We start from the raw sequence: 19,018 nt of genomic DNA, 5'->3' as shown, positions 1-19,018 counted from the left end.
TTTCAAAAATAAATAAATTATTATTTTATATTCTCTCTCGTTTGTGAAATATAATATAATAATAATAAACGACGAATACAATATTAATAATAATAAAAAAAAAAAAAATACATTATTTACATTATCTAGGTACAATGCATGGATACAATAATGTCAATCATATGCACTCGCATTTTCTTTTTCATATTTTCGTACATCCTTTGCACATTTTTACTCGGCTGCCAAAATTCATTTATTTATTTATTTTTATTATTTTTGTTTCACGTATCGTACCGATTCTTTGGTAATAAGATGCGCAGCACCGAGCATCGAATAGAAAAAAAAAAAAAGAAAAAACAAACGATTAAAATGATTTCATTATTTTAATGATTTAATTATTTATTTATTAATTTGTTTATTTTTATATCGCGATCGAAATGATATCAATTGAATTGAACATTCGTTTGATTATTATTTACATACAAGTACAGAATACCCTTAAACAAAATTACATAAAAAAAAAAAAAAGAAAAAAAGAAAAGAACAAATAATAATAAAAAATGAAATAAAATAAAATACACTGTCCAATCGGATTGCACGACGAGATTTACAAAAACACAGTCGAGGACAGCATACAGAAATAATTTAAATTTTTTATTACGAGCGAACTTAACTAATGTGAAATTATATAAATTACGAATAGAAAAAGAAAACAAATATTATGTTTTACAAGTAACATAAATAAATAGGCGATATTATCTTCGTTAATTAGGTATTACAATTGATGATATCATTCTTGAACTAATTCATTTAACACACGACGGAAAATTAATCTTCTTAAGAAGATTAATTATTATTAATAATAATAATAATAATAATAATAATATAATAGCATTAATAATAGTAATAATAATACATAATCGTGTGGTCAAAAATATTGTCATACGTGATCTTGCCCTAAAAGCAACATTTTTATAGTACACATACATTTTTAATATTCATCTATCAGATTTCTATTGGAAATTAATTTCATTAGTATCGTTTATCATGATATTTAACTTTCCCATTAAATCTTCCCTTAAAATCATTTGAAATTCTAAAATAAGATACTTCATGTATGACATCAAAATGAAAACACTCGGTGGATGGTAATTTTTGCATAACAATGCGAGAAATAATTGTGAAATCGAATTAATCAGATTCCATAATTATTTAAAACGTCTTGAATTCTATAAAATTAATTTCCAAACAACCTAATTTACATTTATATATGTATTCATTTATTTATTTATTTATTTATATATATATATTTTTTTTTGTTCATAACGTAGATCTACCTTTGGTACAATTTATATTTTCTCTCTTACTACTGACTACAATCATGATTTCTCTTTGTTTAATAGCATAATATTATCGATTATGTCCCTCTTGATAAATATCGATTATTATTTTTCTTCCCAATTTTCTTATTTGATTGAATTTTCTTTATTTCTTTTTGGTAAAAACAGAAAAGATAGATGGATCTTTTCTTAAATCGCATTGAAGGAACAACAATAACGAAAAGTTCATATTTAACTTCTAACGTTATCAATGAATTGAATGTTTTTAAGTATAATAAATCAGGTAATAAACCTAACCGTTTAAAGTTAGACGATTCTTGTACTACATCGTAATATCTCATGAATATTTTCACCAATTCGTAATGCATCAAAATTGCGAAAATATTTGAACGAACGAACGAGCATGATCGTTCGTTTATAATCCCTCATATAAAAAGATAATTTTCGTAATCATTATAGGCAGCTTTTGTTACATGTTTGGATGAAATTGGTGTCGATGGTACACTCAAAGGCAATTGTTGCGATTGCGATTGGGATTGTTGTTGTTGCACACGCGACAATTGCAATGTTGGCAATTGCGTTGTATGCGGAACAACCATTCTCGATGTTTGATTTATCGAACCCAATGATAAATGATGATGATGATGATGATGTTGGTCCAGTTTGTGAACGTTGTTGTTCGTAGTACTCGTATTATTATTGTTATTATTATTATTATTATTGTTGTTGTTGTTAGGATGATTATTGTTATTATTGTTGGTATGCTGATGAAGAAGAAGATGATTGTTGTTCTCGCTTTGAGCATAATGACGATGATCGGCATGAAGATTCAGTCGTGACATCGCCATACTGATACTCGAGTCAGACGCCCACATACTCTGAAAATGACGAGGCCTTTGTATTACCCAACTTGAATTTGACTTTCTATTCACATAATTCTAATGAATTATTCTTCTAACCATATATGTATATACGTTTTCACGAGGTAAACTCGCGTTTTACTATATTAAGAATAATTATCTTTTATTGGAATCGAATACACAATCGTCTTATTGTTCTACGTGAAATCGCATGATTCATTTAAATGAATTTTGTTTTTTATTTTTTATTATTCGATGCACGGATGCGAATTGCGGTGACATTTAATTATGCGGATAAATTTTCATTCGTTTTACGAGTTGAAAATATTTCTGTTTATTTTCATTTTAATTTATTGTATTATAATATTTTGAATTTAAAGATGTATTAGGAAAATCACCTTTCTCCTGTGTGGATTATAATCGGGATTACGTCGAATACGTAAATGTCTATCAGCACTGGTCCATCGTTGCGTAACTTTGAGAGGTGAATCATCTGGATGCAATTTTCTTTGATATTCTTCACCTTCGCAAACTTCGTACAATGAAAATTGTTCAACGCGTTCCTTCGAACTATAGCAACTCAATAACATCTGGATCAATTCGTCCACGGTGGTCTGTTCTGATACGAGCAGACTCTTGTACTTTGACTGGAAAAAAACAGAAGAAGAAAAATATGTTAAATCAAAGTTAATCCTAGAAGTTTATTGTTTCGAATAATTACGTATATGTATACTATTCTACTTATTATACTAAACGATATTACTAACATAACATTCTATGTTTAACGTTAAATACTTACACCAGACATGAGAGCACTGTCGTATATTTTCACAAGCCCGCCACGACGTGTCTGCAAAGAAAATCTGCAAAGGAAAGAAAAGAAAAAAACACCATGAATTACTTTCTTTTTTTTTTGTTTTTTTTTTTTTTTTTTTTTTTTTATAGTTTATAGTTAAAACGAGAAGAAGAAATAATAAAACAAGATCGGTAAGTTCAAAAGGTTACATTCGTTGGAAGATCTCTACCTCCCTCCCCTACCCCTCTGCCCTTCGTTCTACTTCGATTTCACCGGAAGTTTCCAACTACCTAACCGAAAATAACCAAAATGAAATGAAACATACGATAGAAAATTCTGAATTTCCTTTTTCTTTTTTTTTTTTTATTCATATCATTAAATCGATTTGTATTTAAATATTTATATATAGAGCCATAGATTTTTGTCTAACGTATGAGAACATCTTTTTTTAATGATCGGTTTATATAGACGCGTGCATGTGTGTGTGTGTGTGTGTGTGTGTGAAAGAAAATAAATAGACGTTTGGAGGAGTGAGTGGAAAAAAAGAAATAAACTTGAAAATTCAGGGTGGTCTTTCTAAAAAAATATAAAAAGGAAGGCCAGTGTGTTAATGTTGTATAAGAAATAAAAAAAGAAAAAAGTAGCTCGTATTTATCGGCCTTGCACCCTAAAATTATTTCAACCAAAACCGAGGCTCCTCCTTTCACAGAAAATGAAATGATAAAATTTACTCGGGAAAAGAAATTTTAATGGTAAACGAAAAAATACCTGGAATCGCCTCGTGGATGACAGGATTGAAGAACAGCAGGTCTGGCATCCTCATCGAGTGGTAAAATTGTGCGCACGTTAGCCCTTCGTACTGTTACTTCCATGGTCATGTAAAATAATCTTGGATCACGGTGCCTCATACGATATTTGTTTAACAAATTTTGAACAACTTCGTGACATGTTGTCTCATAAGTAATGCTCAGGGTTTTGTACTCGATATCTGGTCGTAAACAATTTGCGTACACCTTTATTGTCGTCTGTAAATTAATCACAAAAAAGAAATATAATTAATTATTTTAATTTATCTCTCTTTATTTTAAATGGGAAAGAAATATGATTAAACTGAGTATATTCGAATGATTGTAATAATTTGTTATATTATATATCATATGTTTTCTATGGTATATTTTACTTTATTATTTTATTTATATAATAATATATTATTCCATTGAATATTATTATTAATTGATTATATTGTATTCTATTTGATTATATCAAATTATACTTATATTGCAATACATATATGCACTTTTTAGGGATAATTTATTTATGATTAACATCAAATATTTCTATCATCAAATATTATTTAATTATATCCAATAAATTAATAAACATTTCCATCATCTTTTTAACTCCTATCATTAGTTATAATTAATACAATAATATTTAATATATTTGTATAAATTATAATTATTTAATTGTATTAAAATTTAGTATGCAACTCTAGAAAGTGTTCTGCGCATGCGCAAATACTTCTTGTGATTGTTTCGAAACAACAAACAATTAGCGTTAATTTGCTTCGTTGCTGTCTAAAAAATCACAAAGAAATTTCGTATTCGTATATAAGGTACGTAATTATTTTATTATTTTTTAATATGGACACTATTAAATCGATAAATAATTATATCATTTACACGCATGAATGTTATCCAGTTTGTGAATTCAGAATTGTGATATCTATGTATTAAAAGTATATTAGACATTATGTGTACATAATTAGATTATGCATTTATTACTGGTTTGTTTGTCATTAACATTATTAATTATTATTATTAATGTTTGATTATCTTGATTTTATCTTTTATGGTTTATTAATCAAGCTTTATATCAAATTGCATCTATATATTTATCTATTAAAAGTATGTTACGCATAATGTATAATATACAGTTACATATATATTTATACGTTTAAGGTATGTGATATGTTTACCCTTAATTTTTATTAATATTATTCTTGAATTTTTCAGGTAACATGCATCATTAACAATTAAGCTGTTTTCTTCAACGACTTCAATAGCAGCTGACATTTACTTTTCACTGCGATCCATCATTTGACATGTGGAGAGCAGTTAATCGGTGAGAAATTTTAACTTCAATTTCTACTCGTATAAAAAGTTAAATGTTAATTTTTATGAACCATCTATTGGCTCATTTGCAATATATAGAAAAAAGTTTATCGATGAGAAATGTTAATAAAATTTTAACTCGTATTGAAAGTTGAATTATAATTCATATGACTTGTCGATGATCATGTTATATGATTAATAAGTTTCTACGCTTTATTATATCCTATATTGTTATTCTATAATATTTCATATTTACTTGAATTACTTAAAAAGAAATAAATCTTCGCACTCAGCAATCTCTTCATGGTGAGATCTGGTAACCGGTATGGCAAACATTATTAAAACAATGCATGATGCACCTATCGGTTAAATAGCTAACATTCAACGCATCAGATTTTTTCTAACATACATTTCATTGCATTTAAAGAATATTAAAAAAACTTTGAGACCGATAAAGTATACGTTGAATTATGATTCAAATATATTAACTTTTTTATATTTCATTTCTTTTTTATATTTAATATAAATACTGCTGTTTATTTTAATAATTTTGTTTACAGATCTTCAGTTGTTGATTGCGTGCAATGCAATCATAGAGTCAGTGCTTGTTCTAAATAAGTTTGAAATTTGCAATTGAAAAGGTTTACTCTTTTAATTAAAATAAATAAAATCGCGTAATTAGATTCAGTGGTAAAATAAAGATTCTCCTGCATCTTTATCAACAAATTTAAATCTTCATCTGAATGAAATAACATGTAAGTATCATTCTTTTTTCTCAAATCATATTATTCAATCATTTTCTTTTATTGAATATATTCTCTTAACGTTATTACGTGTAATTAATTGTATTTTGTAAATTTTTAATTATAAATTAATCAACGATTCATCGATTCACCGATTCAACAATAATTCTAATCAACTTCACGACATCATTCAATCTTCTACGAGAGAAACAAGGATTTTTGAGTCATCGTAGAACTTCTTTAAGTAAAAATAGTGAGTAAAAAATGTTTGAGCACTTTTAATGTTTAATCATGTTTGAGGATGAAAGGTTCAATATCGAACACAAGTTTCTGATCTATAATTTCAAGTACAATATGTGTTAATAATTATCTTCTGATTTCATCTATTATAAATTTGCATTAATTTTCAATAATGTAACACTTCTCTTCTTGTCTTATCAATTCGAGTTATATTTAATTCTATAATTGTGTAACGTTATCAGAAATTCAATCATTGCAATTGCAAATGAACTTTAGTGTTCTTTACTTTGTATTTTGTTAGCATAAGTATTAGTAAATGTTTCACGCGAATTAATTTTTTATTAAGTTTATTTTAAAATTCATCTTGATAATTGGTAATATAAAATATAGTAAATAATTTCTTAGAAGATTTGTTAATGTGAATATATAATTAAAACAAAAATAATGTCAATTCTGACAAAAATTTTAGGGTTAAAGAAGATGGAAAAAAAACGAAAGAGGATATCCTGTTTTCTAAATAAAGGATTAAAAAAAAGAAGAAGAAACCTTTTTTTTTAAGGAGTTTCAGTCGAGGAGCATACGAGCTTAGACAATTAGTCCATAATTAACTCGGAGACAGACATGTTTGGGAGCACGCGTGCACCATAAAACCCTATCAACCCTTTCTAATACAGTTAACGTTTATGAGGGTATGCATAAAGCAAAAATAACCAGACACCAGATCACCCAAACTTTCCCCTTCTCTTATTCATTTTTATGAATGCAGACACGCATATATTTTCTATCCTCGAATTCATCTGTCTAATAAAAGTGAATAATTCTAATCGTTATTTTATCATCCTTTATTGAGGTACTCGTAGTGAACAGAAATTTAGTTTAAGATATGAATCATTTTCAAATCGTTTGATGTTGCGTTAACAGATAGAAAAGATATTTTTCTAAATGATACACGTGTTTAGAAACAAGTTTACGATCAGAACGATTTATTAGCTCTCGTCCAACACGACTCCCTAAGTTCTTATTTACTTATACGTGTTCATGCATCAATCTTTGATTTCAAGTTTATGGAAACACGTATGGTATTATTCGCTAAATTTGATTCTTTAAGCTTCTTAGAGTTAATCTGACTAATATAGTATGTGGAAACACGTTTAAAGATAAAGAAAAAGTCATTGATATTGAAATATTTCCAATTAGGTATCACATGAGTCAGCTTTGGTTATTTCCAATTGATCGTAAAATTGTTAACGTGTGTCTCTTTCGTTCGAGTTTGCGGATTTGAAAGTAAATGCACAATTATTTGTCATCGTAGCGAATTAAATTTAAGTAGAAAACGAAAGAAATATTATTTTTGCGATTGACAAGAAAATTGTTTGATAATAATGAATAAATTATATATAAACTGTTTTTTTGTAAAATGCATGTGTGATCTTTAGAGATGATTTGAATTCTAAGAAGAAAGAAGTTTACGCAAGATTCTGAATCATCGTTAGTGAAATACCAAGAAGGTTACACATGATCAGTTTATTGTCTGTTTGCTATGTCATCAGGTGCATTCGATCTTTGTTCCAACATTTCTTTTGATTTATTTTTCTTGTTGTTTTCTTCTTTATTGAAAAACAAAGATCGAAGTGGTGGTATTTACTTTTGTCTCATAACGTACTGCTAATGAAAGAGAAAAATCTTCTGCAGATGATGAGGAAAGCAAGATGAGAGTCAGAGTGTCAAAACTAAGTCTGTGACTTGTCAAGGGACGTCTTTAAAGGTAGAACCGAACATAAAAAAAAAAGGGTTGTAATTTTAAAATACCATCTAATGGCTATTTTTAGATTTTCTTTTTATCATTTAGCTTTCTTTTTTAAATCGTAAATTATTAATACGCTCAAATAAAGGATGATCAAATAAATTATTAATATATTCAAATTATTTTATTTACTTTTTTTTGGAAAGGTGGTTCAAAGTTATCATCACAACATTGTGAAAATTTTATATATAGAAAAATATGTTTTATTTGTAGATCTTTTTCTTTTTTTGTAAATTTCTTTAATGAATTAATTGTCTAATTTTTATTTTTTTTATTTCTTGTAATAGAAAATTTATGATACTTTCAATTAATTTATGTTTAAATCAAGTGAAGGTTGACTCACTAGGCGTTCATTCATACGTAAACTCGTTTGGTAACTAACTCATTTTAATATATTATACTTATGCAACTGCATCAATGTTCTCTTTTTAACTACAACTTTTATAAAATTCCTAGATAAATTCTTGTCTGATAGACGTAATCATTACTGTTGCATAGGATTAATTTAATCTAATGCATTGGGTTGTCCAGAAAGTTAATGTTAATTTTAAAATAAGTAAATATAATTATTTTATTCATATATTATTTTTATATAGAAAAAACAAATTGTTCACATCTCGATCAAATCAATATATTAGATTTATAAATTAAAATTATTTATCAAATATGCAGATATATATTTACAAATCCATACAACCCAAAGTTACTTTGTTGCATTTTATTATTATAAAAAACATTTGTTTCATATATACTATTGTAACCAAACCATAGAAATAAATGGTAAAAGAAGGGGAATCATTATTTTTACGTTTACTTTTTAAATGATGGGAGGTTAAAAGTAGGAGGTGGGGTAGAAGAAACGTGGAATGGAATTCGAAGAAGATTCCTTTCGTGTGTTCTTCTAGTGATCTGGTATATCGAGCGTAAAATATAAAAAAAAAGATAGAAAGAAAAGTAAAAGAAAGAGAATGAGCTAGTCGAAAAGTGAAAGAAGATGAGACGGTAATGGGAAACCAGGAGAACACCATATGTCGTACTAAGGCACACTTTTAACGGGAATCCATAAAATCTTACGAAACTAGGAACACCATTTTACGAAAGATTTTCTATGGCTTTATTCTTGCGCGTGTTCATTGATCTGTTAATAATTTGTAAAATGAAATTTTGTTTATATTGTATATGTTATATATTTTTATTATGCAAAAAGAGAATGAATTTAAATTAACGTGGCACAGAATTTGATTAAGACGAACCTGCCATTCTAAAAATACTCGCACTATCGTCCTTCGACCTTATCGTTATCAACTTCTGCTAGCGTTCTTTGGTTTATTGAATGTGTCACCCGGTATATACACGTATGCATATTTTATATTTTTATATGTGTGTTCCTGTCGAAGCAAGGTAAACGACACCTTTCAACGGAAATCATTATGGTTGGCCTTGTTACTGTTAATTAAATGATTAGCAAACTCCTACGTTTGGGATTACAATATTTTTTTAAATAATTATATTCTCTTTTGTTTGAAAAAATCATTTTCTCTCATTTTGTGTAATTTATATATTTAAATAATTTTATTTATTTCGTTACGTTTTTAATTTGAATTGAAATTTTCGTATCAATTTGATTTGGAACTTGGCGAAATTAAAAACCTGAATACGTTATTCGAGAATGATCGTCTTTTTTTAGATATCAAAGTAAGCATTATCATGATTTATTATTATTATTATTATTTTTATACGAGTATGGGTTAGCTGTTAGTAACACGTGTCGCAAGTATATCGAAGAAAAAGAGTTGGAGAAATGGGCTTTTAAAATCCGGAAATGTCGTGGGATTATAGAAAGCATTGGATGTTTTATAATTAGAGCGGATGAGAATGAAAGAAAAATCAGTGGGACTTTAAAATATATTCTAACATTTTTTTTCTCACACACACTTGATCATTCATTCTCGTTCACTCATTCATCGTACTTTTTTTGTTCTGGTTTATTATATTTATGCAACCGTAATATTTTATATATATGTGTGTTTTTTTTTTTTTTTTTTTGTATATTTATATCGAGCATGATTATAAATGGCAGTCCTTGTATCTCATAGGAGATCGTTTTGCAACGAACTACAATCTATATACGTCACTTCCGTGCATTCTATTCTTTGATAGAATGTTTACGAAACGATAACGGGTTCGCGTTATCATTTAAAATTGTAATTTAATTTATGGTGATTTCTTTTCTTTCCTTTTTCTTTTTTTTTTTTTTTTTTATATAGCCAGAATTAGTAGCTAACGCGTACTCCTATTTCTAACCGAAGGAAATAGATTTTTCTTATAATTTTTGGATTATTCAATTAATTTATAAGTAATTTATTTTATTTTATTTTATTTCTTTTCTCTTTTTTCATTGTACGTGTAAAATCTTTTAAATAAGTTTTCTTGTTTTTCATTTTATAAAATAATTCGATTTGATTAATTTGATGATGAATTGATGAAATGAATTGATTTATTTAAAACGAGATGATGTAGAGATGATTTTTTATGTTTTAATTAAAGATCGCCATTTTGGTAGACGATAAATCAGATAATAAATCTCGATAAATCTCAACGGGCAACCTTTTCTAATTTTGTTGTTGTTCTTTCTTTCTTTTTCTTTTTCTTTTATCAATTTTTAATCCTAGTCTCGTTTACGAACGAACGTAAATAAATCAAAGAAACTTGTTAGCACGATTTCCGTATTTTCAGTCTTTTATTCGATAGATTTATTTATAACATGTCAAAGAACTTGAACGTTTTATCGTTAAAACACGCTAGTCGCTTACGAAAAAATATCTTCATTCGATTTTTCTCTGTCTATATATATATGTATATATGTGTGTGGGTATATATTTATGCGCAAGTGTGTGGTGTTATTTTGATGATGGGAATCGATCGTTCACGTTCGATAAAACAAACAGGAATAATGATCGTAACGAGGAGGCACGAAACGTGGATCAAATAATGAAACCCCCATCATCAGGATCTTATGGTATTTCTCGTCTTTCTTTATAAGATTTATTCTTTTTCTCTTTTTTTTTCTTTTTTCTTTTCGTCGAGTTAATGTATATATATGTGTGTATGTGTTTTATTCATTTTTATGCACGTCGAATGGCGCCATCATGTGTAGACATTTATTATCCTGTTTCAACCCCTTACTTTCTTTGCATAATAAATTTCTTTAGTTTCTTTATTTTTTTTTTTTTGTTTTCTTTACTATTCATTTAATCTTCTTTTTGTGTACGTATCTTTTCTATTGTTATGCATATTTGCAAAACGTTTAGATTTGGTTTAGATTGTGTTAGAAGATTTTTTGTGAATTTATATTTCAAAATTAATATCATTAAAATTTGTCGCGAAGATAGAAATTTTTCTTCACAAATTATATTTACAATTTAATTTATTATTATTAATAATTCAGATAAGATTAACGTTCTTTTTGATTTTATTTTTATTTCAATGTTTAGGAGTTTAATTTTAAATGCAACCACGCGTAGATATTTTTGTCGGTTTTTATCTATTTTATTTTTCGGTTTCGTTTCCGGTAAAAAAAAAGAAGTACCAGTTTTTCAAAGGGTCAGAGGTTTGCACTTTTTGTTTTAAATAATTTTTTGTTCTTTTTTCCCCATTCTTATTTAGAACGAAGCCACTGCAGTAATTGTTCGACACAGCAAGTTGCTATAAAAAGAATAAGAAGAAAAAAAAGAAGAAGAAGAATACGATCCTGAAGCCTTGATAACGTCAGGGGTTCCTTGCATTCCAACGTTCATTCCAAGAAGCGAATTTAACGTCAAGTGTATGCATGTCTTCTTTGTGTATATACATGCGTACCAAATATTAAATATTTCACATTTTTATAAAGATATTGTAATCCTAAATTATTTTATTCAGATTTAATTGATATTGCATCATATACAAATCAAAATTAATTCAATTTTGTTATTTGAATCATTTAAAAATGTTCTCATTAAAAGATAATTAATATATAATATTAAATCTTAAAAAGTGTTTAAATGAAACTCACTCAAATGCATCATTTGTCAGGTATAAATATTCATTAAAAAAATATGTTCTTTTTTGAACTTTTACTTTTCAACAAACATTACAACAAGAAACTATCTCGTTATCTATAAATATTTAATATTTGATTTAATACAATAAATATATAAATAATACAAATATACAAAATATTACAATTTAGGTTTTCCCTTTTAATCAAAAAATCTGAAGTCAAGTTCTTTGTTCAGTCGTGCATCAGAAAAGTTCTCACTCAACGCTCAATATAAAGATAAAATTATTATGCGTAACCAAGATTATATTTTCTACGTGTTAACGATGTTCCTTCGCAGTTTCAAATGTCGTTTCAAACGACAACGTAGAAAGATAAAGGGTACCGCTGAGAAGGTACAAACTTGAGTTCAGTTCTATATATATATATATATGTATACATACATAGAACATACATAATGCATCGTTCAAAAAGGGTTGCCTTAGCTATCTCATTTGAGCTTGTTCTATCTTTGACGACTGTCATCAGTACTTTGCATCGTTGGCAACGAGAAACGAAGTATCGAGTAACGTTACCTTTATTTAGTTCAAGTATCGTATCTAACACGTGAATCTTATTCACTGATAATATTCTTATAGGATATATCGAGTTATATTTTTTATTTAACATTCAGGTTCTTCGAATTCTTTTTTGTAAGCTGAGATCAATAAAACAAAGTATCTTCTATATATATATTCTTTTATTCTCTTGACAAAGGCTGAAGTACTATCGTCAAGTACTTTTTGTTATCTTGATCATTATAATTAAAAAAAAAAAAAATAATCATTTTTCTATTATATATCGTTTACACATAATATTATAAATTATAAACAAAGTTGACAAATAATAACTAAGAATAATGGAAAAGATTTTATTATAATCGAATAATTTGTTGTGTGTGTTTGTAATTCATATTGTAAATTTTATTTAACATTGTTATATCATTTTTGTTTGTTTATTAGTATATTGAAATATTTGATATCTCAGTAAAATAATAATCCAAAATATTTAGGATAAAGAAACATTGTTGCAATTAGATTAATAATAACGATAGAGTATACAGATGTTTAAAAAATGAATAAATGTATAATCTTTCATAATAACGTAAAATTCTACTATGAGAACTGTGCAAAGTTCTCGAAGATGGGATTTTTTTCTGCTTCTTCCGTTCTTACTTTCTCGACACTTTCCCGAAGATTTTGAACAATGGGGGTGTGGAGTAGAGGGGAGGAGGGGTACCCCATGAAAGCCTGGGAAGCTTTTAATTGTTGCCGAACGAACGAATGGAGACACACTTCGCACGCCTAGTGCTCGGAAATTTTTCACTGATTGGTCGAAACGACAAGTTGAGTTTACACACACACACACACACACACACATATATACTTTAAAACCATAGTTGCATGTATATTTAGCAAGAGAACTTTGAACACAGGGCTTTTCAAAGGTGACGAAGTGTTGTTGGCAGTCGTGTGAGCAAATCTTCCCCTAACACCCCTCCCCCTTTCCCACCCCGTTCTCCTTTTATTTGTTCTACTATTTCTAAATCGTCGCACGACCCGGTTTACATAACTTCCAGGACGATTTCTATATCGGGTTCTTCTCTTACCCAATCCCTCGCTTTCATCTCGTTTTTTTTTCTTTTTTTATTCCTATTCTTTATTCTTGATCTCTCTCTCTCTCTCTCTCTTTTGGGAGAATTTAAAATATATATATTTATATTCTTTTCATTTCTTATCATCTTTAATTAGAATTTATATAATTCTCGTATATATTTTCTTTTTCTTTCTATTACTTTACCAGTAAATTCAGGAATTTAATTTTATTTTACGTTTTTTTTTTTTCTCTTGAATTAATTAATTACGAATTTTATTTATTTTATCTCTTTTGTATTATAACGAGTTCTAATTGTAAGTATTTCAAATATTTATTGTTAATTTATGATTTTTATTTGTTCGTTTTTTTTCGTTTAATTGTCAGATTTTTAGAAAATTAGTTAATTTGAAGATTATGTTGATTGGAAATTATATTGATGATAAATGAAAATGAATTAAATTAAATTTGTGCAGAGATATATTTCATTTGTTTAATGTTAAAAACTTAAAAAAATTGATGTATAGTTTTAATCGATGAGAATGATTTGGAGACAAATAAAAAAAGATGAAGAATCGGATCAATTTACGATGGAATGCAAACGAACGAGCGATTAAATAATAAAAGAAAATGGAGTACGTACAATGTTGATCTCTTGAAATGAGTGTAGGCGTATATTTCAGTATTGAACATATGTGTATATATGTGTGCGTGTGTGTACGTAAGTTGCAATTGTAATTGCACTGCCAATCAACGCTATCTCGTTTCTTATTCGTTGATTGTTACGAAGAACAACTTCGTGTTTTCCGGTTTCATGCACTCCGTCATTCTTATATATATTATTCAATAATCATTTATTTATTTATATATTAATTAATTAATGCTTACGAGTTTTGTAAAATGAATTGATAAGTTTGTTTTTTTTTTGTTTTATTTGTGATTATTTAAAGTGAAAATAAATAAATGATGTAAAAATTTGGATAAAAATGTTGTAAAAAAAAAAAAAATGTGTCTTTAATAATAATAATTTGATTATTTTATAAACAGTACTCGAAATACCGTTGCAACGGTAGATACGAAACTAGGAACGCACGTTTTAATATTATCGACCTACTGTATCTGTCACAACTTATGTGCATCGTCATAATCATAACGTTAAGATGTCATGCACAAATGTCCCATAGTATCATTTAAAAACACCTACAAATATAATATATTTTTATTCCAATTGAATAAATGATTTTTCTATCATATATTCACTTGCTCCAATAACTTACTTAACGTTAAGCAATGACTAACATAACTAAGAAATATTTCAAGTAGTATACACATTTGTATCATTCAAATAAAACTATTATTCAAACTTTTCAACTTACACGATATGAAATTTCCAAAAAAAACTTATAATAATTCAAATTGTTGAAATGATTTATCTCGAATTTGATCGATACGTTTAAAAAAAAATAAACAAAATAAATCATAATATAATATAAACGAACTAATGACAAACATTTTACTTGATATATTTATAATAAATAAAAATAATTACACACCAAAAGATTATCATTAAATATCAAGAAATAAGGGTTGTGCGTGTGGGTTTTCTTGTTTTTTTTTCTTTTGAACAGGGTTAAAAGGATCCTTTTGATAACGTTAGATTTTTGATGAGAGGGGACCACACACCGAAGATGAATTTGGAGTATGCGTTCTTGGTTTCATTGAATGAAGTGGTCCAGTTGTCGCATGTTACCAGTCATCAAAGTGGTTGACAATTGACACCGCTTTCCGGTCCTTCTTTCGCAAGTACAAAGAGGAAAAGGAAGGGACCAAAGAAAAAGGAAAAGGAGGGTTTGAGGGAGGGGGACAGGGGGGAAGGGGGACTTAGGTGGAGGAGGTAGCAGCACGTGCCCACATGTTCACGTATCGCGTGCCCACTTCTACGTGTTTCTCTTGTATGGTCTTCTTTTGCTTCTTCTACTCCTCCCTCCTCCACCTCCTCCTCCTACATTTCATCCTTCGCAATATGTTCTTCCTTTATCGATGGGGGTCTCTATGGGGTAATATATAAGGAATATACACTACCGTTCAAAAGTTTCGATAAAATCGTTAAGTAATGTTGATAGAAAAAATTGTTCAAAAATCGATAAACGTTTTAGGTTAATTTGTTTATTCGAAAAATGTACTTTTTTTTTTTTACGATTATAATATGATTTTTTGTTGTCCTCGATCGTATAAATATTTTCATCTAATTGATGTTTTAATTTCTTAAATAATAAACTGGGATTAGTTTGTTTGTTTTTTTTTTTTTAATAATTGTTAGAATTATTTTCCGATAATTTAATTGAAATTGTCAAAGATGTTTTGTATTTTATAATAGGAAAAGAGATTAAAATTTAACGCGTTTGGTATAATGGAATAATGTTGTAATTAATTTAGAAACAAAAGGTAAATTTATATGTTAAATTTATTAATATTTTATATATATAGTATAAAGATATAAATCGTTTGAATTTGTATGAAAATGATTAATAACAGAATTTCGTATTCTTGACCGGTAGTGCATAAATCCGATATTATAATTTATTAACTTGGTAAAAAAAAGTGTTTCCTTCCTGAGACGAAAAAAATTCTCCTTCACCTTGCCCCTAGAATGCATTAGCTATGGGATTTTTTTCTTCTTTTTTTTTTTTTTCCTATTTCAATAAGGACACACACACACGGACATACACATATGGTTTCTCGGCACGAGTCTTTCAAGCGAACATTTTTTACTTCAACATTCCCTATATTTCTTTTTTCTTTTTTTTTTTTTTTTGAAGTTATACTTTTTTTGGCGCGTTTTGGAAAGTGAGGTTAGATGCGACCGAAAAATCGATACCACGAAGTTGTCGATATTTAAAATGCGCGGGAAAATTGAACTTATTTTTTAGGTTATTGGGGTTACATTTGTAATATACTCGAATTATAACTTTTTACTTATGTACATAAGTACACATATCAGTTTTTATTTATCTTTCGATAATTTTAAATACTTTTAAACGAAACAAGATTATCATTTGCGCAAATGAAATCAATTTTTCTTAATATTTTCGTATTTTCATGTAATCTCATGTTCATTAATACGATCAAGGGGTTGTTTTCAAGATCGTTGTAAACGAATCTTGAACAATTTTTCTTTTTATACGAAGATCAATCGAATTAGGTGATAAGTCAAATTTATTGTTCGAATAATTTCTCATCATAATTAATAAAAAAAGACAAAAATATATAGTTAATATTCGTAATTGGTGTCATTAGAATTGTTTGATATGTTCTTACGAATATTAGGTTTGTTTCTACGAATCTAAATGATCTATGATGATACTATTGTGAATTATAATAATAGAAAAAAGAGAGTGAGAGTCAGAGAGAGAGAGAGAGAGAGAGAAAAAGGTCGGTGACAGAACATCGTAGGTCCGTATAATTGGTCCTTCCTCTGTTGCTGATTGTTTTAAACGAGAACAACTCGAGTAACTTTAAGTCCCCTGTTACCACCAACACGCGTACGCGATTATTAACTCTAACACACATACAGACATAAACATACACTAACTAAAATGCATACGTGAGTGCGTGCATGAGTGCGTGCGTGCGTGCGTGGAACACTCGCATCCGGTTTCTCCTGTATAACAATGCGTACGCGATGCTGCCCGGCATTTTGCTTCCAGTCAGTCGAGTAGATACAATTCTAATCTCTCAGAGAAACCATACTTTTTGTTTACTATTATACTATTATATTATATACACTGCAGTGTTTTAATATCAAACATTTGATTCATTTCTTTTTTTCTTTTTTCTTTTTTTTAAATAAATTTTTTCAACGATTATTATTCGTTTATAATATTCATTTCATTGATTTATGAATGAATCGAAGTTCGAAATATTTATTAAACATGATTGTTAATTTTAATTACGTACAAAAAAAGATTATTGTATAATTAATTTCGTAATAATGATTTTCCGAAATTGTTTGTATTTTTCGTTTATTTATTTCACACACACAATATACATTAGAAATGTAAAAATATTTAGAAGATAAATTTTAGAAATATTCTATTTCTATACAGTAATTGTTTTTTTTATCTTAATAGTATATTGTTTTTCTTTTTTTTTTTTTTTTATGTATGAAAAGGAAAATTATTGTTGAACGTTTTTTGTTCTCGTTACTTTATATTTTTTTTTATTAAGTTTCAAATATTTACAAAATTAATCCATTTATATAATTTATACGTTAAAACAAAACAAAAAACTCGAGCGAATATAATTTTTGAGTGTTACGTACGAAAAGGAAAATTAAAGGAAAAGGGTGAAAGAGGGATAAGAGAAGAAGGGGGGGGGGGAAAAGAAAGATTTAAGTTTGATTCGTATTAAGACAAGAGACATGATTCACGAGATGTTGTCTATTTACAGTTGTCCAACGAGTCGTAACTTACGAGCCACTTGAAATCTTCAGATAGAAGTTTTGTAAGAGCTTTGTAAGCTTCTAAACATCTTGTATTTAAGAGACGTATATCTAACTGTATAGATGTAAGTATGCGTTTGTGTATGTGTGTGAGACACGCGTGCCAAGAGTTCTATTAAAGCCTCTTAAGTATGCGATCTCTCGTGAGTATGAGAAGAAAAATGTTAGAGTGATCCTAGGTTATGGTCTTTGTCTTTTTTATGCACGATACTTTCAATTCTTTCATATTTTATTTCATTATGTATTAATATTTTACAAACAGTAGTCTGAAAAATTGTCCAATTATATATATAAATAATATATAAATAATAATTTTCTTAAAGTTTTATACAGGGTTTCATTAAAATTACTTTAAATGTTCAACAATTTGATTAAATCTAACCTAAAAAATTCACAGTATATACATATATTAATACAAATCTTTTCAAATGTATAATAACAAGATATCTGCAATTGTACGATTAGAAATATTCGTAAAAAAAAATAATGTATCAAAATTACTATACAAACTTATAACAAAAATCCCATTGAATTATCATTAAATAAATTCGGTGAAATAGTGAGTATTAAATCCAACATGGTTCACCGTATACGTTTAAGATTCTACCTATACTTTGCTTCATCGTTTCTGCATCTTTCTTTTTCTTTATCTTTTTTTTTCTCTTTTTCTGTCGACTTCTTTTTATGGTTTCGTCGGGGCACGTCACGGAAGGGCGAGCGCAAAATCGCCCTTGTTCTCGGTCGACGGCACCTAAGAATCGGAGGACGTACACACACCTGACTGCGGACGTCGTAACCGAGGCCGATAAGGTCTCTTTGCAAGGGCAGTTTATCTTCAGTATGTAATAAAAGGGAAAAGAGGGGAAGGGATAAGAGGAAGGGGGAAACGGGAACGGGGGGAAAGAGGGTACTGTATTCTGAACGTATATACGATCATAAGTATGCATGAATTATTCAAAAGAAAGAAAAAAAT

The 19,018-nt window shown here is 28.0% G+C and overlaps 1 protein-coding gene and 1 long non-coding RNA gene across 2 annotated transcripts in view; one reads left to right on the top strand and one right to left on the bottom strand.

Annotated features, from left to right (window-relative positions):
- Positions 1-1,478: 1,478 nt before the first annotated feature.
- The window catches only part of LOC106788338 (putative uncharacterized protein DDB_G0277255), a 35,988-nt gene continuing 18,448 nt past the window's right edge, over positions 1,479-19,018 (bottom strand). The window contains exons 3-6 of the mRNA XM_014751514.1: positions 3,744-4,000; positions 2,979-3,042; positions 2,578-2,826; positions 1,479-2,197 (exon numbers count right to left, since the gene is read on the bottom strand). Coding sequence (XP_014607000.1) covers positions 1,745-2,197; positions 2,578-2,826; positions 2,979-3,042; positions 3,744-4,000 — 1,023 coding nt within the window. The 3' untranslated portion in view covers positions 1,479-1,744. The remainder of the gene's footprint in view (positions 2,198-2,577; positions 2,827-2,978; positions 3,043-3,743; positions 4,001-19,018) is intronic.
- LOC106788339 lies at positions 5,815-6,572 on the top strand. The gene is made up of 3 exons (XR_001381887.1): positions 5,815-5,844; positions 6,047-6,085; positions 6,542-6,572. It is a non-coding gene; the product is annotated as an uncharacterized LOC106788339 (long non-coding RNA).

The sequence above is a fragment of the Polistes canadensis genome, unplaced genomic scaffold (genome assembly GCF_001313835.1).
Source record: "Polistes canadensis isolate GaletaPanama2010 unplaced genomic scaffold, ASM131383v1 scaffold_135, whole genome shotgun sequence".
Taxonomy (NCBI): domain Eukaryota; kingdom Metazoa; phylum Arthropoda; class Insecta; order Hymenoptera; family Vespidae; genus Polistes; species Polistes canadensis.
Note: the sequence above shows the minus strand (reverse complement) of the source record. Positions and strands in the feature narration are given on the sequence as shown.